The sequence below is a fragment of the Equus caballus genome, chromosome 18 (genome assembly GCF_041296265.1).
Source record: "Equus caballus isolate H_3958 breed thoroughbred chromosome 18, TB-T2T, whole genome shotgun sequence".
In the NCBI taxonomy this organism is placed as follows: domain Eukaryota; kingdom Metazoa; phylum Chordata; class Mammalia; order Perissodactyla; family Equidae; genus Equus; species Equus caballus.
Genome location: NC_091701.1, coordinates 64,338,144 through 64,363,688, shown reverse-complemented (window position 1 = coordinate 64,363,688; position 25,545 = coordinate 64,338,144). Strand labels below are relative to the sequence as shown.

The 25,545-nt window shown below is 37.5% G+C and overlaps 1 protein-coding gene across 1 annotated transcript in view; it reads right to left on the bottom strand.

Annotated features, from left to right (window-relative positions):
• FAM171B (family with sequence similarity 171 member B) overlaps positions 1–25,545 on the bottom strand; it is a 63,912-nt gene that overhangs the window by 10,768 nt on the left and 27,599 nt on the right. The window contains exons 2-5 of the mRNA XM_001501647.6: positions 13,232–13,465; positions 8,193–8,285; positions 4,468–4,626; positions 793–963 (exon numbers count right to left, since the gene is read on the bottom strand). Coding sequence (XP_001501697.1) covers positions 793–963; positions 4,468–4,626; positions 8,193–8,285; positions 13,232–13,465 — 657 coding nt within the window. The remainder of the gene's footprint in view (positions 1–792; positions 964–4,467; positions 4,627–8,192; positions 8,286–13,231; positions 13,466–25,545) is intronic.

The following is a 25,545-nucleotide window of genomic DNA, read 5'->3' as shown; positions in this document are numbered from 1 at the left end:
GGTGAGGAAGATTAGCCCTGAGCTAACACGTGTGCCAATATTCTTCTATTTTGTATGTGAGTCACCACCACAGCAGGGCTTGATGAGTGGTGTAGGTCCGTGTGTCCAGGATCCGAATGTGCAAACCTGGGCCGCCAAAGCAGAGCACACCGGACTTAACCACTCTGCCAAGGGCCTGACCCCAATAATGCTATTTTTTTCTTTCCTTTTTTTTTTTTCTGGTGAAGAAGATTGGCCCTGAGCTAACATCTGTGCCAATCTTCCTCTACTTTGTATGTAGGATGCCTCCACAGCATGGCTTGATGAGAAATGTGTAGATCCACACCCAGGATCCGAACCTGCAAACCCCAGGCCACCAAGCAGAGCATGTGAACCCAACTACTATGACACCAGGCTGGCCCCAATAATGCTATTTTTTAATGTAATATATTGGCACCATTTTCCCTACAGTTGTATTATATTAATTGAAGTGGGGCCAATTTTGGTTGTTGACAAAAGTCCTTAAAATTGCAACATCACTGATTTAATGCTCTACTAAAGATAAAATGTTCAAATATAAAATATATATTTTAATGTTTTAGATAATAAGGCAAATTAAATTTGAATATTAAAATTTAGCATTTAATATTAATTTTTAATATAAAAATTAAAATATAGAAATTTTATTTGTCAATATACCTCAATAAAGCTGAAACATTTTCTTAATAAAAATAACAAAGAAACATATTTCTACAATAAGACATTCAAATATTCAAAAGAAAAATATTCAAAATATTCACATAGCTCACATACCTGTGTTCATATCAAACGTCCAGGCAGGTACGTGATCCCCTGCACTTACATCACTTGTATGCAGAAGGGGCAGAGAAACTTGAATAGAGCCATCCACCTTTAATTCTTTTCCCCCTGAATATATTTTCACACATATTGCAGCAAGAGGAGTCAATTCAATGCTTTCAAAACCTAAAAAAGACAGTTTATTAAAATCATATGTAAAACACAGGTTGTAGTTACATATTAACAACACATTAATATGGGCCTAAAATATCTAGTTCCTCTCTTTCACCCGGGGTTATCCATTTTAATATCATATAGATACCAGATCTTCATTAAGGACTTTTAAAACATAATTTAAAAATAGATCATAAATATAGGCTATACTTATGTAAGACTGACAAGTCAATATGAGCCTAGAGATCTAATGCTCTCAGCGTCGTCTGATGTGAGGTCACTGGAATCTAATTCAATGTTTTGAAAAACCTACAAAACCAACAACCGAAAACACATCTCACTAGTATCATACCCAAATAAAGCATCTACCATACTGGGTCATCAATGCAGCTACGGGTCTAAAACAGCGGTCTCTTCTTCTCCCGAGACCATCTGTTTCAAGTACTAGAACCAACAGACTCAGCTGGACTCCTTACGGTTACCTCATGTAAAAAACCTTCTGATTCAAAATGCAATTTTTAATTAACAGCTTTGACAAACATGACACAAAATCAGCAATACTGCTAGCTGATAAAAATAATAGGCCTTGATATACATTTGATTAATAGTATAATTGAAAGAATTAATATAAACAGACTAAATATTAATATTATAATATTAGACTTCAAAGCTTGAAAAGTAGGCGAAAGGAGATTAATAAAAGAATTGCTTTGCCTAAGGTTTTAAAGATTTGATTACACAATTTATAGTATGCCTTCTCAAACATCAGGAGCTTCTTATATTTTTCTATTACTGAGGGGAAAAAAAGCAGAAAATGCTTTTGTTTTGTTTTTGAAATATTAGTAATGCCAAAATTATAATATACACCAGAATATTTACAATGAATATGGCTATAGATGATGTTAAAATTGTAACACAAATTTTCTACAAATAATTTGATAATTTTAGATCTTCCAAGTAATTTACTGACACATTAGAAAGAGCTGACTAAAGTATACTTATACATTATTTGCTGTTTGTGGCTAAACTTTTGGATCTTTGGCTTAGAAGCTGGAGTTTTGTTCATTCGACAAATATGTACAACAGAGCCCAATGGCAGCACGCGCTCATCTTGGCTCCAAAGACACAGTGAGTACGTGATCTCCTACACCGCTGCAAGATTTTTTCCACAATCCTCATTGCTATCAAAAATCCTTTTTTTCATTTCTTTACTCGTTGTCCGTTTATCCTCCACTTGAATGTAAGCGTATGACAGAAGACACCTTATCAATGCTTCGAAGAAAATATGAAAAGCAATTAATTGGGTGGCCAGGAAGGCTGCCTCTTTGAGGAGGGGACATATGAGCTGTGGCCAAATGATAAGGTGCCATCCATGCAAAGATCTCAGAGAAGAGCTTTTCAGGCAGAAGAAACAAGTGTCAAGCCCCCAAATCAGAAGCGATCTTGGCAGGTGTAAGAAAGAAACAAGGCTGAAGGGCAGAGAGAGAGGGAATAGCATAGGGCCTTGGAGGCCATGGAAAGGCATTCTCATTCTTGCTACTACTATATCTGGTTCACATCTTCAGTCATCAGACAGGGCAACCATGGGCTTTCTGAAAAATTTCAGTGAAATATAGGAGAATTAGCCCTTGTAAACTTTCTGAAACACTAATCCTAAGATAAGCAGAGTCATGTGATACCTATTTTGTGGACTAGTTGCACTGGTAAGCAATCCAACATAAGCACAAATAAAATATTACATAATCTGTAAATAATTATGATCTCATACAAATTATTCGGTAAACCAGCTGGCTTTCTGAAGTCACTGCTCTTAACTCCACCCCCCAGTTCTACGCAGTCAGTGGCTTCACATACTGAATGCAGTTGAAACTGATCAGATCGACACCCACCATTTGGGATAAGGCCAACTCAACAAGGAAAAAAGAGACTGAAAGACAATGAGAAGTAAAATACTGATCGAACTCTAAAACTGTGCAATCCAATACAGTAGCCACCTGCAGCATGTGCCAATTTAAATGAAAGTAGCAGGTTAGCTCCTCAGTGCACTAGTCATATTTCAAGAGCTCGATAGCCACACGTGGCTAGCGGCTACCATATTGGACAAAGCAAAGAACATTCCCATTTGACAGCACTGCTCTAGAACTTTGAAAATGTTAGCAACATTCCTAGGATAATTAAAACTTTTAATGAATAATCACAAAAGCAGGTGGTAGAGGAATGTTGGAGGGCAGAGCACATTATGACCCCTTCCCACTCAATCTAATGAGTCTTGTCCATAAAACCCCTCCAGGGCAGCATGAGCTTCATTTGTGATAGTTTGCACTGGTACCATTCTTGTCAGTGTTTTTATTTTGAGCATCCTATAACTTACATCTGGACAATTTTCACAGGTGTCTTACACTGGCTTCTTCCAGAAGCAGACCCTGAAATAACTTGGGAGGAAGCACCCACCATGGACAGGGTGGAGGAGTAAGAGAGAAGAAGGAAGGAAGCCTACCCAGGATGTGTTAATGAACAGATAGGTACCCTTTATGTACTCTTCTCTGCCATTGGTTGAGAGCTTGCCCCTTATGAGGGCTGAGGCTGCCTCCCGAACCAGGGAATGCCCTCAGGCAGAGTCGCAGGTCTGTGCAGTAGGAAAAAGGCTTGGAACAGGAGAGTGAGGGTCATCTGGCTGCGGTACCCATAGCATCAGCCACGGCAGGTGATAAAAAAAATACCTATCTAACCAAAACACCTATATGCTTATTACTCTAATTTCTGGCTGTTCTCCAAATAAAATGGAGCAAAACTGTGACACAGCTGAAACCATCAAAATCACAGATTGTCTGAGGTGATTTTAAAAATAGTGGGGTTTGTTATGTTACAAGTGGTGGAACAAGTGTGGATACCCAGACAGAACACGCAGTTTCTATGGGGGGTTATTCACAGGTTAATTCTTAAATAAAACATAAAATTCCATCATCCCCTTAACTTTTGGGTCATGACAGCCTTATAAAAATATAGTCGTGCTGTTGAAGCTGGAAAATATTTATAATTTTACTCATAGAGAATAGTAAAAGAAACATTTCCGATTGCTTACTCCAATCTACAAACGTTTTCATATCTAACAATTATTGACACTTCCGATCAATTTGATAAGAATGAATATGTCAAATTATAAAAAGATTTGGGTAAATTTCTTTCAACCAAATTTCCATTTTTAAGTGTATTTAATTCGCAAAGTTTTATAATAATCATTACTGTTTTCTACACCTTGTTTACCTCCTTTGGATAAAAAGAGCCTGTAAATTAAATTTTTCATCAATGTGAAAGACTCTGGTAATACCTTTCTTTCATTGGATAAAAGGGAATTGCCTATAAACGTTTTACTAACTAGATTTATGTTTCCAAAGTGACATGTATCCTCTGAAGCTTAAATGAATATCAAATATCTAAATAACTTAAATAGTATTTGAGAGATTTATGTATTGTTTCTTATAAATATGATTATATTATGTAAAAATTAGAGAATACCTGATTTATTGAGAGTAATTCCAGTTGTGTACAGAAAATTGTCCACCTTCAGAAACTGCTGTAGAACTGTAAGATAGCCTGTAACGTTGTTGATGTGATGGCTGTCAGGCAGTTTAATTAAGGCTTTTGAAAACTGAACACTTGGTTGGGATTTGGCATCTGGAAAAAGGAAACCCCATCAACAAATAGACTAAACATGCACATTCAGCACAGCATAACTGGTCAGGACATTGTACTCTAAGGGAGGCAGTTATTTCTAAACATTACTAACATCTCATAATTATTTTTTCAATTCGGAACAGAATAAATAAGAAATCTCCCTTTCTTTAGATCACACAAGGAACCTCTACCCCAGAGACTGCTTTGTCCTGTTGCCCAGAATTTCTTCATCTTTTTTTGTGTATGTGTGAGGAAAACTGGCCCTGAGCTAACATCTGTTGCCAATCTTCCTCGTTTTGCTTGAGGAAGATTTGCCCTGAACTAACACCTGTGCCAATCTTCCTCTACTTTGTACATGGGACACCATCACAGAATAGTTTGATGAGTGGTGTGTAGGTCTACACCCGGGATCCCAACCCGTGAACCCCGGGCCACCAATGCGGAGTGTGCGAACTTAACCACTATGCCACTGGGCCAGCTCTCTTCACCCTTTTTTGAGTTTCAGTTTCAAGAACCACACACTGCCATTTTTAGCCTGTGTGGTTCACTCGGGGTTTCATTTCTATAACAGGAGTACTGTTAATGGCACATGCCAGAATGGGCTGAGACTAATCAAAAGCGTCTTATTAGCTTCTTGGCCACAGTAATTGTTCAATGATGGGCCCTGTGACAACCACAGTTAATGAGATGCAGTGTGAATTTTGCTCGGACTTCTAAGGGAAAAGACTTGCTTCATCCCCACTGGATTATACATGAGCAGGTATATGTCCAGGAGTTGAAAAAGCTATCTTGTGACTAAAAATGAAAGCTCGTATGAAAACTAAGACAATACTCAAAGAGTGAAAAGTTGAGAAACAGAGAGAGAAAAACTAGTTCTCAATTATTTTGAGTGAAGTCCTGATCAAGCCATGTCTGAAGCTGGTACTACTCCTATACTTACCAATTATTTGAGCAATAAATAAATAAGTGCCTCCTTTGGGCTTAAGCTAGTTTAGGATTGGGTGTTTAGTAACTTGCAACAGAAAATGTCTTTGATGATATTCAGGCATATATTTAAGTGGGTAGGCTTCTCTATCAGATAACTAAACATGCTTTTAAAAGTCTTCCAAATACCAGGCACTCGATTTATAAATTTCTCACGTTAATAACTTTGAATTGACTATCCTCTAATATAATTTATGGAGTGAGAACTCGGTGACAACATTGATATTTCTGTAATCAATATATTTTATTTCACAATTCAAAGGTCAACTCTTAACTCATTAAAACTAACACTTATCAGAAACATCACCTTTTGCTTTGGACTTTAAAGTCACTGATAAAGAGTGAAACAATCAGTAAAATTATTAGGATGAAAAAAGAAGTAGCAGGGGCCTGCTCCATGGCTGACTGGTTAATTTCAGTGCTCTGCACTTTGGTGGCCCAGGTTTGGTTCCCAGGCAAGGATCTACACCACTCGTCGATGGCCATGCTGTGGCAGCGACCCACATACATAATAGAGGAAGACTGGCACAGATGTTAGCTCATGGAGAATCTTCCTCAGGCAAAAAGACAAAGATTGGCAACGGATGCTAGCTCAGGGCGAATTTTCCTCAGCAAAAAAAAAAAAAAAAAAAAAAAAGTAGCAGTTTCTAAAGAGTTATGACAATAAATGATAAATAAAATAATGTAAGATAATTCTCAAAATCAGTGTATAGTTTACTTTTTATATATGAAGCTACAAAAATAATACCTTTAAAATAAACAGTTAAGGGAGATAAATAAAAACACATTTATAATACACTATTCTTGTTTGGTTACGTTGTTTGAGAATACAATCTGATACCTTCTGATCACTTACAAGTACGATCTACAACTTACTCTTTTAACATATGTGACTTAATTATGCTGAAGACCCAAATTTCTTACAACTGAGAACATGTACACTACGGAAAATGTCTGGCTGAGCTTCTCTAAGGTTTTGCACAATCCTGAAGTTTCCAATTTCTCCTGCTCCTTTTACTACAAATATATTCACACACAGACCTAACATATATTCACTGTACAACCTCAACATCTTCCTCATCAAATCTTGGAGGAACTATCTTAGAGGGTAGTTTTAAGGAAGTTGAAAAGTGAGGATGTCTATTTTCTAAGGAAAGATTTAACATCTTCAGAAGCATCCATCCTTTCCTGCTTAGGCTTCCCAATGGGTCAACTCTTAGGCAAATGAGGCCGTAAAAGGAAGCGATCTGAGAAGTCAAGAGGGTGCACAGTGTTCTCATGGAGACGTGCCAGAGCACATCCAGTATGATCCAGACGAATGAGCGCTCACCATTGCTTGGTACAGTGGCAAAGGAGTGGCATGCGGACACGCTCACACGGATCCATTTCATGTGTTCGAGCAGAAATCACAATTTGTGATGGGATTTTAAGAGGCTAGTAAGGAGTAGGAATGTGTCAAAACCAAAACTAATAAAATAAAGCACTGAAGAGGAGAACCTGATTTCACTAAGGGCCCAGTAGCACAAAACGTAGCCTCTCTGCAGTAAACAGTTCCTTTTATCCTACACACAGCTCCACATCCACCCCACACTCTGCCATGCGCCGGCAAACTCAATGGCTTAAAACTCTACAAAAGCCTTTGCATTTCAAGACTAAGAAATCCTACTGCCTCGCTCAGTAAATTACTCCAAGATTAATCAAGCCCTAGTTTATTTTTTTTCCCAAATAATAGTAGATTTTCTTTTCTAATACTTTAGGAATAAATAAGATAGCTTCTGAAAATGAAGAGAACTTTCACCAACAATTCTTTTTACCATGACTCTCTTATTGGACTCTACGTGAGGATTTTTTGCCTTCACCAGCCATTCCTACTACGTTTTAGTCCTAAACATTAACTCCCCAATAGAAAAGAAACAAATTGCCGTCATTCATAGAGGTTTTATATAATATGCATAAGAGTCAAAAAATGCTGGGGTTTCCCCTGAGGACTAGTTAAGGGAGGTGGGAGGTGAGTCAGGGATGAAACTATAATCTCCATGGTTGGTAACGTAGAACTGAAGGTCACAGCTTGATTCAGACCCAAAACAAGCCTTCTTATAGTCTTTCCTTTGGGATATGCAACTTGGGGAATTCAAGCCTGCTGAGTAGATACTTAGCTGCCCAGCCTCAGGCCTGTCCCACACAGGCAGCAAGTGTAATGGCAGAGGCAGGAATGGGGCTGACCTACCAATTAGGCAGCCCCAAAGGTCTAAGTCCTTTTCCCAATTTCACCAACCACTAAAGCCTAATAAAAGAGGGGATTTGGAAAGAAGTTCAGAAGCCCTTTCCAATATTTCTGAAAGTCAAATGTTCCTCTTTGGGGGGCTCAAATGGTCAAAGAGAGAGTGATTCCCACCCCACAAAAAAACCACACTGTAGTCTGACAGTGAAATAAGAAGTTCAGATCAACCTCTAGTCGGTACTAAGCATCCCTGATCAGTTTAGATTTTATAAGAAACATTGATCCGTTAGTGAAGAAGCATAGTTACATAATAATCACTTTACGTGTTTACTTATTGCTAAGTAGGAAGTGTTGTACTTACCAGCTAATTTTCCAGTAATTAAAACAGTGTCTTCAAATAGCCATATGTTTGCTTGGCTTTGCGGGAACAGGGAAAGTGTAACTGATGAATAGACTGTGAAATACAGCACAATTAGAATATTTTAGTAAATGTGGGGGAAACTGGGATAAATACAGTTCTATTCCAGCAGGTCTTAAAAAGTGGGGGGAAAAAAACTGTGTGATGTGAAGAGTAATTCAAAACAAAGGGAGAATAAATGTAAAATATGATGGAGGAAAAAAAGAGGATCACCATAAAATGAGAAGAAAAGATTGGGCATCACTATTTTATTTTACTAACCTTTTCTATTTCATACAGTAGTCTATACCAGAGCGATTAATGATGTTCTCTAACTAACCCCACATATATATGGTCAGTTAAATGCTTGAAGAAAACTTCTGCTATTTTCTCTATATAGATTGTTATTTGTTATTTCTTTATGATTTTTTAAAAATTTTCTTGGCTCCATGATTCAAGGTTCTTTAAGATAGAAACTACATCCACTCTTCTTTTTTAACATAAGGGTTCAACACTCTTCTTCACACAGTATGGTTTGCTAAACAGACTGAGTTGGCAGAGGAGAAAACAGTTTAATACACAGAATGGTTGAGAAGCAACCTTTAGTAGAAGCAAGAAGGGGCTGAACCTGCCTCCAAGAGTAGGCACCTGAAATAACCGTGGGATGAGTAAGTGCAGATGACCTGAAAGATAACTAAATTCTTTCAGAATCAGGAACAAGAAGCTGGGACAAAAGACCATCGTTTTATAAGCAAGAACAGATCAAAGAAAAAGCTTACTAACCCTGCAAAAGAAAAATAAGTTTTGAGGCATTACCCAGAGCACAAGTTCTCATTTGATATCCTCAATGTGACATAAGTATTTAAAATTAATAAAAATAATGTAATATCCCTAAATCACTTAAGATAAAGCACATTTGCACGGGAATACTTTTAATATTTTGAGGTATGTCAAAGAGCTGTAAAGAAAACATGGAAAAGACAAAATACAAAAAGTATACAATGATGTATGAGTGGACATAAAATGAAATACATTTTTTTCCTAAATAGGAAAAGAGGACTACCAAATGAAAGTGTAATTTCAATTCAGAATACATTAACATTTAGACTGATTAATGATTTATTAGATTGGCGAGGAGGTGGTAGGATAGTAGCTTGGACCTTGACATGATAATACTTAGGGCATTATCCCATATTTGGATACTTTCTCAGTCACAGGTAGCTTAAAAGGGGCAGGCCTGACAGCTTTTTAAGGTTATTAAACCTGAAGAGAATCTTTTGAACCTCACTAAAACTTACATTCAGATTTACTTTCCCTTAAAAAAATGTTTGATTACAAAAGAGATGTAAATCCACTCTGGAAACGTCGATAAAGAAAGAAAAGAATAAGAAAATGATGGTGAACATAATACCACGAGAGACAACCACTTTTAGTATTTCGGTATAGCTCTTCCTGGACTTCTCCTGTGATTTTTTAAAATAGGGAGTATGATAATTGCATGCAGAATATTTTTACGCTGCTTTTTTCAATTCAGATAATATCATAAGCATTCCTCAACAGAAACTTTTCATAACATTTTCAAGGTTACATATCTCATTTCCTGAAGTATCAAGATTTACTTAACCACCACACTAATGTTATATATTTAGATTATTTCCATTTTCACTATTACAAAATATTTGATCAACATCGTTGGGCACAAACATCTGTCTACTTTATTTGTTTGTTTGTTTCTTGGATAGATTCCTAGCAGTAGAATACTGGGACAAAGGTTAATAACATTTTAAAGATTCTGACACATATTTCAAAATCGCTATCCAGATAATTTTGCTGGTTTGCACTCCCACCAATAGTGTTTGAGATTGCTGATCTTACCTCACTCTTTGAATACTGAGTATGCTCACTTTTTAAAAACTTTTCTAAGGTGAAAAATCTAAGAGCTGTGTATTTCTCTGACGTACAGATCTCAGATTATTAGGAAAGTAAACAATTTTGTCACATTTACTAATCATTTGTATTTCCTGTTTTGAAAATTGCTAGGTCATAATTTTGTCCATTACCTTATTTAGGCAGGACATTGGTGTTTTCCACTGATTTGTATAAATTCTTTGCATTATTAAGCATATCACTCTCGATTGTTTCATATACTTTTCTTACCTTTTTTTAAAATATGCTGAAATTTACCTTTTATAACATCTTCCATTGCTTTTAAGTTTAAACAGACAATCCTAATAAAAAAATCAGATAGTTTCTTATTCTCTTATATTTGATTTGATTTTCCACATTTACACTCCATGAGCAATACATTTTGGAATATGGATCCAAATTAATTTAAGCTGAATACTTAACCAAAATATCCCAGTACTACTTATTGAATATTCAACCTTTTCTCAATGATTTACAATGGAATCTTACCATAGATTATAATTTTTACACATCCTGGTATCTGATTTGTAACAGAGTACAAATCATGGTACAATATCACAGTTTTAATTTTGTAGCCATATAATATTTAGTCATCTGGAATGGCAAACTGCCTCTAGTAAATCGTTTAAAACAAGACTCCCAGGGATTTTTACACATTTATTCTTTAAGAATTATTTTGCCCAGTTTTTTTAATGCATTAAATCTATAAATTTAGGGAAGAACTGAAATCTTTACAAAATTCAGGATTTCTACAAAGAAATATAATGCTTTTCCACCTATCCAGTGTTTTAGTTTATTTGGGTTTTTTTTTTTATCTATCACTAACATTTGGTAGTTTTATTTTCCCCACACACAAGTTATTTCACATTTCTTTTATTGGTTTCCCTGCATATTTTGTTCTTCTTCTTGTTCTGAAAGGGATTTCTTTTCACTATTTTTCCTAACTGGTTATTACTTCTGGTATAACAACATGCATTGATTTGTACCAATGCTAATTTGTAGTTTTCCAAAGATATGATCATAACCGGAAATAACGGTTTTCATTCTTCCTTTCTAATAGCTATCACTTTATCTGTTAATATCTTTTTCCTCCGATAAGAACTTCTACTACAACATAAAATAATATAGACATTTGTGTTTAGTTTCTTATGTTAGTAGGATCCTTACTTCTAATATTTTATAGCTAAGTATGAATTTGAGATACTTAAGGATATCTCTGTGGTCCTAGTTTTTAAAAAGTTGGTTCTTAGGTAGGTATGGATGGTGACCTTACAAAATACATTTCAGACTATTGTTGATATTATCATCTAGTAGTTCTAATTTGTTCAACTGATATACAAAATATTAATAGAGTTTGACACATATTTCACATCCTTATAATCCTGAAAAGAAGAAAAATCCTATTTGGTCTTGACAGTATGCTATATTTCAATAATGGTAAAATTCTTTTTACTATTCTGTTTAGGATTTTCGCATATACAGTTACATGTAAGATTGGTCTATAGAGGGGTGTACGTATGGATATATGAGAGACAGAGAGAGAGTGTGTATGTATATGATGGCATTTAATTTTGTATTACCTTTGTCAGGTTTCGGAGTCAAGGCTCTACTGGTTTAGAAAAATGATTTGGAGTACTTTTTCTTATAGGTTTTGAATCAAGTTATTTTTACTCTGAAGATTTTATCCACGGTTATTGGTCTACCTCATCTAAAATCAATATAGTCATTTAAATTATCACAAAATTATTCATTTTATTGGATTTTTTAAGATTAGTGCCATCCAATCTGATATGATTTCTAAAGATTTTACGTATTTCTTCTCGTCTTTTTTTATTTCCCTCATTTTTGTTTAGTTTAGTCAGATGTATGTATAATTTATTTTATTTCAAAGAACTAGCATTTTGTCAATTAGCTCTTCTTTATACTTTCTAATTTCACGAATTATTTTTTCCCATTTTAGTTGGTTTCTCTTTTCATTATTTTTCTGATTTTCATTGAATGTATAAATGTGCTTAATTTCTGACTTTTAAAAAACTTAAAGCATTTAAGAGCATGAATTCACCTCAAACGCATCCCTATTCAGATTTTTCTAGTCATGATTTTATTAAAATTTTGTTCACACGAATCTTATTAAATTATCTAATTCATTTTTCATTTTCTTTCTCATTCTAAATTTATTTATGGTTCAAGAATTCAAAGGTTTCCAATATGAAACCAAATAACATATCTAAATTCTAACAAGAACCACCACAATAAAAACAAAGTGCGAGACTGATTACCAAATGTATCATCCTTCTAATCAGTCCGACTTGTATTCCAGTACCTTGTATGGCCCATTCCTTCCAAAATCCTATTAGTCATACTAAGTCCTACCAATTCCTTTTTTCCCAGCTTTATTGAGAAATAATTGACATATAACACCGTGTAAGTTTAAGGTAGACAACGTGATGATTTGACATATGTATGTATCATGAAATGACTACCCCAATAATTGCCAATTCTTTCTTCAGTTTGCCTCTTGTGCTCACCTCTCCTTTTCATTCCCTCTCTTACATCAGGCCGTTGTTACTGTCCACCAGCACAACCACAGCTTTGTAGCCAGGTTCCCTGAATCCATTTTAACCCTGCTGTTGGCCTATTCGTTGTACACTGTCAAGTAAATTCAGCTTCTAAACAACTGACACTCATTGTGCTCAAGAATCTACAATAACTGATTTATTATTCAGCAGATGAATCTACACTGTTTGTCTTATCTTTTGAACACGTCCTTTCATCATCTGGCCCCACTTCACCTGGCCCATCCTGCTTCCAACTAACCCCTTGGGCGTGCCAACCCTCCCCGCCACCTGTAGACACGCTTTGCACCAGAGCCGAGCTCTTGCTCTGGATTCCTTCAAGCCTCTCTAGAAGGAAAACAGCCTCCACGTTTTCTTCAGACTGACACTCACTTCCAGCCTCCTTATACTGACTTCACACAGATATTCTCATTTTCAGTTTACCAGAACCAGAGATTTCTAAAGGAGAGGAAAAAATATCATGTACATTTAGTGAAGGCAAAACACAGTTTATATGCTTACTTGGCATTCTTCCGGTCTTCCAAGGTAGAGGCGTCAACACGTAGCCATCTTTGTAAGCAATAATGGTTAAGCTGAGCCCTAATTTGTAGGGCACTTTTATCAACACTGCTCCATTGCTTTTAGTTACTGTGGAATTGGTCTTTGTGTAGTTTACAAACACTTCTACAACTGCTTGACTCAGGGACTGACGACTGATGATGTCATTCACCTGGACTTTCAGCATAAATACAGACACTGGAAGAGAAAAAACCAGAAACTGCAGCATGTTAGATCCTAGAATGCATATGTCCCTATACTGGAAAATGTCATTCAAGACATCTGAATAACCATACAAAACTGTTGATAAATTTAGGAAATACATATGTACCATGGATTGATCGAAAGATGTTAAAAACATTCCAACAAATCCATTATTCTCCCTAAAAGTGAATAAATTTGAATTTATTAATAAGGCACAGCGTTACTACTCCATTTTTTCTGCCAATTAAAAGGAGAGCAGTGAAAATGCAAAGACAGAGGTTCTTTCTTTAGGAAAATACATTTTTACTTTGTCTCACGAATTTCTAATACTATCAAGTTATACAGATTTAATACTAATTCAAAATATAGTCAAATTTCTTAGACTAAAATGCTATCTCACCACACCAATTAGAGTATGGCTAGCTCCTTCATTTTGTTCTGTTGTCTGGAAAGCAGGGGATGCGTTTCAGTGCCAAATTACAAAATATCAAAACAAACTCCCTAAAATCTCAAAAAGCCTTATCCATTAAATATATAAGAAAATACACTAAGATAATAAATTGAGGAAAATAAGAATCAAAGCTTATTTTTATTTAAGCCTTCAGTCTTAGAGACCCTCACAATGTGTTCATGGATTTACCGGTGATAATTTCTAGTTTTAATAAAGAACTTGTACCACCATGGAAATGCCTTTGCAAAGCCTGTATCACAACACCTTTGCCCAAGATGCTTCTCTTCCACTACAAGTGGGCTTTGGAGTGAGTCAAGGTCCACCTCTGCCATCCCCTAGACATGTGGCCCTGGGTAAGTTACTCACCTCCCAAAGTACATTTGTTCATCTGTAAAATCGGGAGAAGAGTAACTACTTTGAGTTAATAAAATGAAATAATGCAAATAATGTGCTCAGCACAGTGCTTGGTTGTCACCTAATATCATCATTAATAATAAAAATTAATACTCAACAATTGGAGACCACTTCACAAACATGGGAGTACAGATAAGAAATATACCATAAAGACTGATTATGCTGCATGCGTTTGCATACACAAACCCATTTTACGCAAAGTGATTTTAGCAAGAACCCAGCACATCAGGTAAAAAATTCCTAGTCAACATTGACTGAGCTGCAATATTGCTACAAAATTGTGGTTACGCCTTATCTATTCTAACTTTGTTAAAATAAGCTAGACTTTAAATTGCTTTTAGATCATAACAAAGACATTTTAAATACAAATACAACCACTGTAATAATTGCCCAGTCTCAGCAAAGGTACAATCCAGCAAGTTAGAAAACAGTTCTGATCTTTTCAAGAATCTAAAAGGAGGTTAAATGTTATCCAAACACGATTCTTTATATATTCAGACACAAACATATTTTTCTATATTACATATTATTATATATATTTATATATAATAATATGTAATTATATATATCACTATATAATTCCAATATAATTATATAATATATAATAATTATGATAAGAACTAAATAATGAGCCAGGCATTGTGTTAATTTTTAAGTGCATCGTTCCATTTACTCTTATAAAAACCCTCATTAGAGAGATACTATTATTTTCCTCTTTTTATCTATTAGTAACTGCAGGTTAGATAGGTTTGTAGATCAGCCATGGCCAACCCACAGTAGGTGGCGGGACAGGACACAAACTTGGGACACTCTCTCCTCAAAGCTTGTGCTCTTAAACTGTTGCGCTACAATTGCCTGATTCTACTCTTAAAAGCAATGCTAGTCATAGTTTAGAGTATGGAGATGGGAAGAACTAACTGGGAAAAGGAAAGAAAAGGCAGGATTATATCCTAGAGAATCATATCTTAAAATGAAGGTCCATTAGTCTGTCTGAAAAACTGTTAATTTCTAGGACAACAGCCTTGTATATATTCAAATGTAACTATGCAGAATAGATTACAAGGCAAAATACAGATAACCAAAGCTTACCCATACCTCTGCTTTCTCAGCATTTTTAATAACAGACAGCGTTCTGGAAAGTTAAATTATTTGTGAGTAGTCATTACTATCTTTACTTTTAATAGATAAATTCAGGAGCATCAAGTACAAAATGTCAACTAGGCCTCAGGTCTTAACTCCAACTGTTCCTCAAATTATTTAACTATTTTCCCAATAGATTCAGTCCATTACTATGATTTCACTCTAAAATAAATAAAGTCATGTTTGCAACAATTTAAAATCAAAATGCAGAGAAGGGAAGGGAGTAAATCTAAGTTCCTGGCACCAAGCCTCGTATGTATATTATCACAACATCTCAGTCTACCTTTGTAAAATATATAACATCAAGTCCATTTTACTGATGAGGAAAAGAAGATTCAGACGAGTAATGCAAACTGCCCCAGGTGTCACAGATATTAAGAGGCCGTGTCAGCCTTTAAGTGTCGCCATGAATTACTCCAAGGCCATCTTTACACCATGTAACACTGAGTCTTGGGATCACACTAGTGTTATTAATGCAAGGCATATGATTGCAATTATCATTGAGAACTTAAATTCTTATATAACATCAATTAAAAAGAAAAAAGTGTGCGCCGGCCCCGTGGTGCAGCGATTAAGTGCGCACGTTCCACTTTGGCGGCCCGGGGTTCGCCGGTTCAGATCCTGGGTGAGAACATGGCACCACGTGGCAAGCCATGCTGTGGTAGGCGTCCCACATATAATGTAGAGGAAGATGGGCATGGATTTTAGCTCAGGGCCAGTCCTCCTCAGCAAAAAGAGGAGGATTGGCAGATGTTAGCTCAGGGCTAGTCTTCCTCAAAAAAAAAAAAAGAAAGAAAAAAGTGCCTCCACACACGCACTCACACACTCACACACACACACATACTCTCATGCTAAAGCATGGCCTCAAACATCATGTGCCGCATGATGTTTCAGTCAACGACGGACCGCACGTACGAGGGTGGTCCGTGAGATTAGTACCATATAGCCTAGGTGTGTAGTGGGCTCTACCATCTAGGTTTCTGTAAGTACACTCTATGAGGTTCACGCAACAACAGAACTCCCTTAAGACACATTTCTCAGGTGCTATCCTTGTTAAGCGACACATGACTGTATAACACTTGGGTAAAAAAATAAAAAGTTGTAATACATGTGACATGATGGGCTGCTAAACCAAATGTACTTGAATAGGTCCATCTAGATAATAAAATTATTTATAATAGAGGACAAGTAGCTGTTGCCTAATTTACAATAATTCCCCCACTGGCCCCGTGGCTGAGTGGTTAAGTTCGCGCGCTCCGCTGCAAGCGGCCCACTGTTTCGTTGGTTCGAATCCTGGGCGCGGACATGGCAATGCTCATCAAACCATGCTGAGGCAGCGTCCCACATGCCACAACTAGAAGGACCCACAACGAAGAATATACAACTATGTACCGGGGGGCTTTGGGGAGAAAAAGGAAAAAAATAAAAAATCTTAAAAATATAAAAAATAAATAAATAAATAAATAATTCGCCCAGCTGCCTAGCCCCTAATCCCCTGGATGAAATTTATTGAGCCACCGGCACAAAGCACCTACCTAATGCAGGCCAGACAGCTTCTGGCAGGACCTTGAAATGTGACTGGAGATACACAGAGGCCAATGGTGGCTGGAGCTGAATCCTATTAGAAAGTCTATGAGCTCCAACCTCCTTCCCAGTGTCTCCCTGGTCTCTCTCCTTCCAGAAGCAGGGCTGTGCAGTTCCTCGTGCTGACCTGAGAGCTGGATCATAATGCGTCCCAAAGGGCCCTTTATTTCTTGTAGCCACAGTCAGATTCTGTTGCTTGCTTCAAAGCAAGCACCTTAAATGACACGCAGTACAACTGTAAATATAGAGTATTTTACTTAATGGACTACTCTATCTTTCATAAGAGAAGGCGAAGGAAAGAAAGATAATGTTACACACCAAAAATTTGCTAAACCATATGAGAGGGAGACTGCACATAACTAAAAGATAAGAGAATTGGGATTCCCTATTAAAATTTGACAACGGGTCTTATTCAAACCGAATGTACCTACAATGGCTCCTTCAACAGCATAGGAATGAGACTCAATAGGGAATTTTTATTAATTCATTTGCTCCAAAGATTAATTTCAGAAATTCTCAGAGCTTTTGGAAATACAGACAAATTCTAATGTGTAGTAAGATCTTAAGCTAAAGTCATTTAAAAACCCTGCATATTCCATCTGTTTCATCCTGTAAGAGTACAGTTGCCAAAACAAGATCCATTAAAACCTTCTGACATTCAGAAGCTGGATTTGATTCATAAATGTTTTCTAAAACATTTTCTAATCCAGGATGGATGATTTTAATTTTTCACTTATATTAATAACGTTAATATAATAAATTTGATGAGAAAATCAGTATCAAATTCAGAAAAAAAGAATTGCAAAGGTCAAATCTTGGCTATCAAAATCACAGTCTCCCTGCGGGAGGAGACGCCCTATATCTGTGCCCTAATCGCCGAGTAGATTTAGGACATACTGCAGCCCTGACCAGCAGGGTCCTCACTAGCTCAAACTGGAAAAATTAATGATATTTGTGTGGCACACACACATCAGGTCCAGTGCTAGAAACTTTACACACGTGTCCAATTTACATCCTAATACAAACCTACAGGACATTTCTCCCATTTTAAGGCAAGGCAATCGAGGCTAAAAGCGCACAGTTAAGTAGGCGACAGGCAGGATTAACAGACAGGTTCATCTGCCTCCAGTCCCATGCGTTTCACTGCACCCTCTCTCTCATGGAAAAGCCTTAGGAATTTGGTTTTCACCGTATTTGCTAGCTTACTTATTCTCCCAACTAGTGCAGAGAAGGCAGCGCTCATTCGCTGACCCTCCCAGCCTCTCGTCCCCATCCCTCAGCCTGGTTTGTCCGGCCCCCAGCACAAGCAGCAGCAAAAACAGCATTAAAAACAAAACAAAACAAACAAACAAACAAAATGGCTGAAAGCCTGGTCAAAGTCATTAAAGAGCAAGAACAACTCTTTTTCCTCCAAATAAAAGGAAAAGTTATAAAGAATTCCCTGCCCATGACTTAAAATAGAACACTTCTGACTTCTGTGATGTCAACAGTTTGACAAGGCAAACAGCGCTGGCAGCCAGAAGCAATAGAAACCCACAACAATCCCCCTGCAAACAGACTCTGGCCTTTAGATTGGGCAGACTCTGTGATGAAATCTCTGATTTTCTACCGGAAGTGCCTTGTCTCTATCATCTACCTACTTTTCCCCACTGTATTTTTCAGCTCTCCATGCGCATATTATTTTCTCTGTCACTTAATTATAATCATTATGTCCTGCCCACATAATCTTCTTTTCAATATGTCACCACTGGTTTAAAAATGGTTCAATACCAAAGGATTTCAACTGCACCCTGAGAAAACATATAATCTACATGTTGAGAGAAACAAGTAAAAATAAAATACACATAAAGTCCTGAGGCTGCTGGGAGAGATTTAACTAATAGCACATGATGAGAAGCACTAAGCAGTGAGAATCACTAAAATTCAAAGGACTAATAAATAGGCATACAGAAATGCTCTTGAAAAAGATTACGAGAACCAACACTGTATTATGATTTTGCTATAGACTACAGATGGGTAAGAAAAGTCCAGAAAGAGTTAAAAAAAAAATACCGCTATTTATTTGGGTGACAGCTAGAGCTTGAAGTGGATGGGTTGATGAATTATAATCCTACTTCTTTTCAAGAGAATTTGACATCATCCTATTGTGTTGTTACCCTTATGTAAGTTACAACCGTGCCCATTGAGAAACCACCTTATTTTCAGATTTCTCCAGTATAAAAACTAGCCTACTTCTTTTCCATTATGTTTCAAACATCTAGAATAATTTCATTCAATATACAACTTTTTTCCTCTCTAGGAATATAATGCTAAAAATATACTAGAAATACTGAAAATATATAACGCTAAAAATATTAAGCTTTTATAAACATAAAATTTTTAAAAGGAAATACTTCAACAATGAAATAAATTTTAAAAACTTTATTGAGGTTTATAATTCTATGAGAACTAGAAAAAAGATGAAGAGCAAAAAAATACAATGGAATGAACTAGTTGGTTGGGAATGGTTAGAAATGTTCTCCTCCATTAATTCGTTCAACAAACGTTTGCCTACTTTTGGCCAGATCTGCATTAGCTAGGTATTGGGGATACAAACATTTAAAAAGACAGTCTTGCCATGAGGAAGTTTATTCTGAGGGAACAGCAGAGAAAAAATAGTACTGCAGAATTATCTGATACTACTGTAAAAAAGGTTTAAAAAAAGCAATACTGGGGGGACAGCCTGGGGCCGAGTGGTTAAGTGCGTGCACTCTGGCTTCAGGGGCCCGGAGTTTCGCTGGTTCAGATCCCGGGCGTGGACATGACACCGCTCGTCAGGCCATGCTGAGGTGGCGTCCCACATGCCACAACCAGAGGCACTCACAACTAGAATATACAACTAGGTACTGGGGGGCTTTGGGGAGAAGAAAAAAAAATTGGCAACAGCTGTTAGCTCAGGTGCCAATCTTTAAAAAACAAAAGGCAATGTTGAAACAGACAAGAGAAGAACTTTCGATAGTACCTAATACAGTCTTCTAGGAAATTATGTAGAAATTAATTTAGAATCAACATGCATAACAATTCCTATAGTAAGTATCAATCTCAAAGAGAGATACCCCCACTCCCACGTTCACTGCACCATCATTTGCAATAGCCGAGAAATGGAAATAACCTCAACATCCATCAGCAGATGAATGGAAAAAGAAAACGCAGTATATACATACAATGGAATATTATTCAGCTTTAAAAAAAAGAAGGAAATTCTACCATTTGCAACAACATGGATGGATCTGGAGGGCATTATGCTAAGTGAAATAAGCCAGCCACAAAAAGAAAATAATGTCTGATGTCACTTACATGTGGAACCTAAAATAATCGAACTCACAGAAGCAGAGAGTAGAATGGTGACTGCAAGGGGCTGAGGGGAGGAAGACACGGGGAGGTGATGGTCAAAGGGTACAAAGCTTCAGTTACACAAGATGGTTAAGTTCTGGAGATCTATGACACAGCACAATTCCTGTATATCGCTAACAATACTGTACTATATACTTAATATTTGCTAAGAGGGAAGACCTTATGTTGTGTTCTTACCACAAAATAATAATAATAATAATAATAATAATAATAATAATAAAGGGGTTGGGAGGAAACCTTGGGAGGTGATGGCTGTGTCTATGGCCCTGATGATGGGAATGGTTTCACAGGTGTGTACTTATCCCCAAATTGATTGTTACATAAATTACATAGGTACAGCTTTTTACATGTCAATCATACTTCAATAAAGTGGTTTTAAAAACATAAGTATTGAAAACTGTGGATCTAATATCTACATTGGAATCAGTTCACACAATCATTTTTTGAACAGGGAGAATGTCAACAGTTTGAGTTTAGATTTCCAAAGGGCCTGCCCATTCATTCTCTCCTGTTTACCATGATCTGACTTTTTGGTCCATTCCAGTGGAGACTTTATGGTGAGAACCCAAAACATGCCAAACTTCTGGCTATGAACCAAATTTGGCTTAATTAGGGGCATTCAGAGGCCTAGTTTGTTCTCCACCCACCATTTTCATACAAAATATTCAGTCACAGAAATCTTACTTTAGAGTTAGCTATATAAATATCTTAAGATGTAAACAGAAAATATCTGGTTCCAAATTTAAATGGTAGGGTATTTAAAACCTTTAGCAGAGACATTAACAATCATGGTTTCACTAAAGAGAACATCAGTTGGTTCTCAACTCTTTAGCCTAGCATTCAACATCTGACATCTGGCCACCACCTCCCTTTCTAGCCTTAATTCCCGCCAATCATAGGCTTTTATCAGGGATTAGCAAACTATAGCCTGCAGGCCGACTGTGACTGCTGCCTGTTTTTGTAAATAAAGTTTTATTGGAACACTGCCATGTTATTCATTTATGTATTGCCTATGGCTGCTTTTGCTAAAACAGCAGAGTTAATAGTTGCGTCAGAGGCCATATGGCCTGCAAAAATAAACATTTACTATCTGGAACTTTACAGAAAAAGTCTGCTCTAAGCAGTAACATAAATAGGTCACTGGTCACTATCCAAGAACAACCCACTTTCCTGCTACATTATTCATTTATTCTATCTGAAAAGCCCTTTTTTCCATCTCTAACCATCAAATTCCTAATCCATCCTTCAAAGTTTAATTCAAACGCCCCCTCTTTGAATAAATTTGCCTTCATCCCAATTAGATGGGATCCTCTCTTCTGTACTGACTAGTCTAACAGCACACAGGATATTCTGCTGTATGTTTCACTTTCTGTGTATTTGTCCTCTCAGTGAAAATAAGCTTCTTGACAGCCAATATTGTTTCAAACTCAGTCTTGTGTTTGCCAGAGTTTAGTAATGGGTTTAGCATACGGATTTTTTTTTTGAGGAAGATTAGCCCTGAGCTAACATCTATGCCCATCTTCCTCTACTTTATATGTGGGACGCCTGCCCCAGCATGGCTTGATGAGCAGTGCTAGGTCTGCACCTGGGATCCAAACGGGCAAACCCAGGCACCAAAGCCAAGGGCACAAACTTAACCACTACGCCACTGGGCAGGCCCCAGCATGTGGATTCTTGATGAATGGAACAGGGTGGAGAGGAAGGAAGGGAAGACAAGAAAAGTAGGAGAAAGAGAAGAAATGAAGGAAGAAAGGAAGAAAGAGGGCAGAGAAGATCAGAAGTGGCCAAGAACTTGGGGAAAGAATGAAAACCGTGGGATTTCCACAGAGCCACCTGAAGTGACAGCCAGCTTTCTGGCCCCAGTATTCAATGACATTTTGAGCTTAATCCCACACTTGCCAGTGAGAAATATTTTATATTATTACAACAATCACAATAACAAATAAATATTAAGATTCCTATTCCTGGAAACTAACATGACTTTTCCTTCTTTTTCACAAGAATATCTAACTTGGGAAATTTGACCAGAGAATATATAAGCAGCAAAACTTGCTAAATAAATATAATGCAACCGTATAACAGCAAAGATTAAACTTAAAAATTTTACTTTTACCATTTCAAAACAGTATCAACAGAGTAGTTTTACAATTCTTTCTCCCAGGGTGCCAGCAAAATTTCCCTATTTAATTGGAAGGAGGGCTGAAAGTTTTGAAAAGAGCGAGGACAACAAGGAGCTTACAAAGAGAAAGGGCCAGATTCTCCTGCGGTCCGGTCCCTAAAGCAGAGTGGAGAGGGCGTCCACGGGTTACTCTTTACAGCATTTCAAACAGCGACACACAGCCTCCTTTTAATGAACAAAAGGATGCTGAATTTTTTAAAACGCTCAGTAAAATAGAAAAGCCTACTTTTCAGTCCTTAAGCACCAGACAGGATCCAACATTCCTACTGGCTTTAGAGCTTAAAAGAAAAAAAATCTATGCGCGAATTAAGCAAAAACAAATTTATTTGCAGTAAGTTAATTCATTACAGAGAAAATGTCAAACCCGAGAAGAAATTAAAGAGACAGAATAAGGACACGTTCTCCAAAAGTGAAAACGTTATGGAGCAAATAAAATACACATTTTCTCCATTAGGACTAGAGGCTGAAACAAGAGTGAGTCACCAGAACTAATGAAATGGATGACACAAAAGAGTCCTTATAACTTAAGAATAAGCAAACTGAAGGCGATTGAACAGGGAACCAATGACAGAGCTGAGCCATGAGGATTTGAACTCAGTTCCTCTTGCCCACCCAAAGGCCCTCTTCCTCACGGAAATAAATCAGTCTGACTCAAGCTCCTAAAACATATTGTCCAAGCTCACTCCACAACCATTTATTGTCCTTTTATTTTTTCTTCCCAATTTTTCATCCCACCTTAGACTCACTTACAATCATTCATTCATTCACTCACGTACAAATTCATTTAACATATGTGTATTAAGAACTCTAAATATGAGGGCACTAAGTGTGGAGCGACAGAAGAACCGACAGCCCCAGGAGGAAAAGTTAAGGATCAGTTTTTTATTTCAGTGTTTGAAAAAGCATTGGTCCCGCTTGCCATGGAAGTACTGGACACCTATGTCGGACTAAGTGGAGGAGTGGGTCCTTTGGAGAGGCAAAACCAGAAGTGAGTTTTGAAGATGGGGTGTGGGGGAGGGGTGAATAGTAAAAACCCTCTGAAACCTGGAATTCAATCACTGCACTTATCCTTAAGACTCAGCTCAGACATCACCTCCACTCCGAGGCCTCCCGGTCACCAGGCCTAGTGCCAGGCCAGGAGGGATGCTGGAGAGATGAGGGATGCTGGAAAGATGAGGCACTGGCTTTCCTCTCCCTTGGTGCTGATATGTCATAGCTCAACTCTGAGTTATCAGGGTCATGTTTGGCATCACAGATGAAAAGACGACTGAGAGGAAGAAGTGAGATTTTTTTTTTTTCTGAGAGAACTCAGTAAAATTTTAAAAAGACTGAGGAAAGAACAACGAGGTTAAAAAGAACAGGTGAAGACTGACAAAAATAGAAATAAGTGAGCTGAGAAAACGTGTGAGGGAGATATTCTTCCTTAGAGGAAAGATGGGAATTTAGCAATTTGTCCAGGAAGCATGCGCTGACAGACACATCTCCACCCTCAAGACTGTCCTCATCTACTGATGTGCCCCACCAGGGCTCTCTGACTCATTGCCCCCCTACTCTCACTCCTTCTGATCCACATCCGCCCCTTGCACTTCCTTGAGCATGCCAGGCACGTTCCTATCTCTGGGTCATGGTACAGGCTGTTCCTTCTGCCTAGAATTCTCTTCTCCCAGATATCCAAATGGCTTACTCCCTCAGCTCCTTGAAGTGTGTCAAAATTACATGTCTCATGACTCCTACCACCCCAGTCTTCCTTAATCTATGTTTCAGGGGTCCCAAAACCACTTTCAAGTTCAGTTATCCACCAGAAGGACTCACATCACTCGATGGCAGGTCATACTTAAAACTAAGATTTATTGTAGCAAATAATGAAGAGTAAAAACAACAGGAAAAATAAATGTATCAGCCAAGCCCAGAGAGGTCAGGCACAGGCCTCCAAGTCCTTCCCCTGCTGGAACCGCACAGGACACAAGTTCTCTCCAGCTGTGAGCTACAGGGACACACGCAGTGTCTGTATGCAGGGAAGGCCAATCGAGTCTTAGAGTCCAAGACCGTCATGGGGGCACTGGCCATGCAGACACGTTCCTGTTATGTAACCAGTTATGGCAGCCAAAACACAGGACCCCAGCAAAGATACGAAGTGTATATCATGAACTTGCTAAACAATCATGACCAGCTGGAACAGCAGGCCTCATTGCTCTGGGCATATAAAACACCATCATTCATCAGTTACTTAAAGGACGATCCAAGGGCCACATTCCCAGAGGCTGCCAAGGGGAAATCATGGGCCCGGGCTCCCCTGGAGACACGCAAGGATTGAGCAACCAAACCTGCTATGTTAACACTCTCCTCACGCTCTACTCTATTTTTTTCCATATTGCCTTCTTTACACACTTTATAATTTACTCAGTATGTTCATTTTCTGTTTCCTCTACTAGAATGTTAGCTCTATAAGGTCATGGATGTTTTCATTTTATTTACTGCTGTATCCTCAACATCAATCCTTATTTTTGAATGAATGACTGAATCAATGAATGAATTCCTTACTCTGATCCCATTGAGTGAGACCACTGGCTCAGAATCACTGAACAACTGCAAGGGAGGATGCAAATCTATGAAATCAGGTAGACAAACCTTGAAGTGGAGGGGGGGACAAGGAGACGTGTAAGAAACCATTTCTGTGCAGAGAATATTTGTAAGTTATGTACTTCAAGCAAAGCACAAATTCTTTGATTCTTTACCACTTCTGCCTTCAGTAACTTTTTTAACAGATATGTTCACTCTTGTGATGTTGAGAAAGAAATTCAAAAATCAAGACAAGCGCAATTATCATTGCTTTTCCTGAGAAGAGCAATTATATGAAGATTATCTTCCACCAATTATTACCCAACTTTAAATAACTAATTGGAAAAATACTCT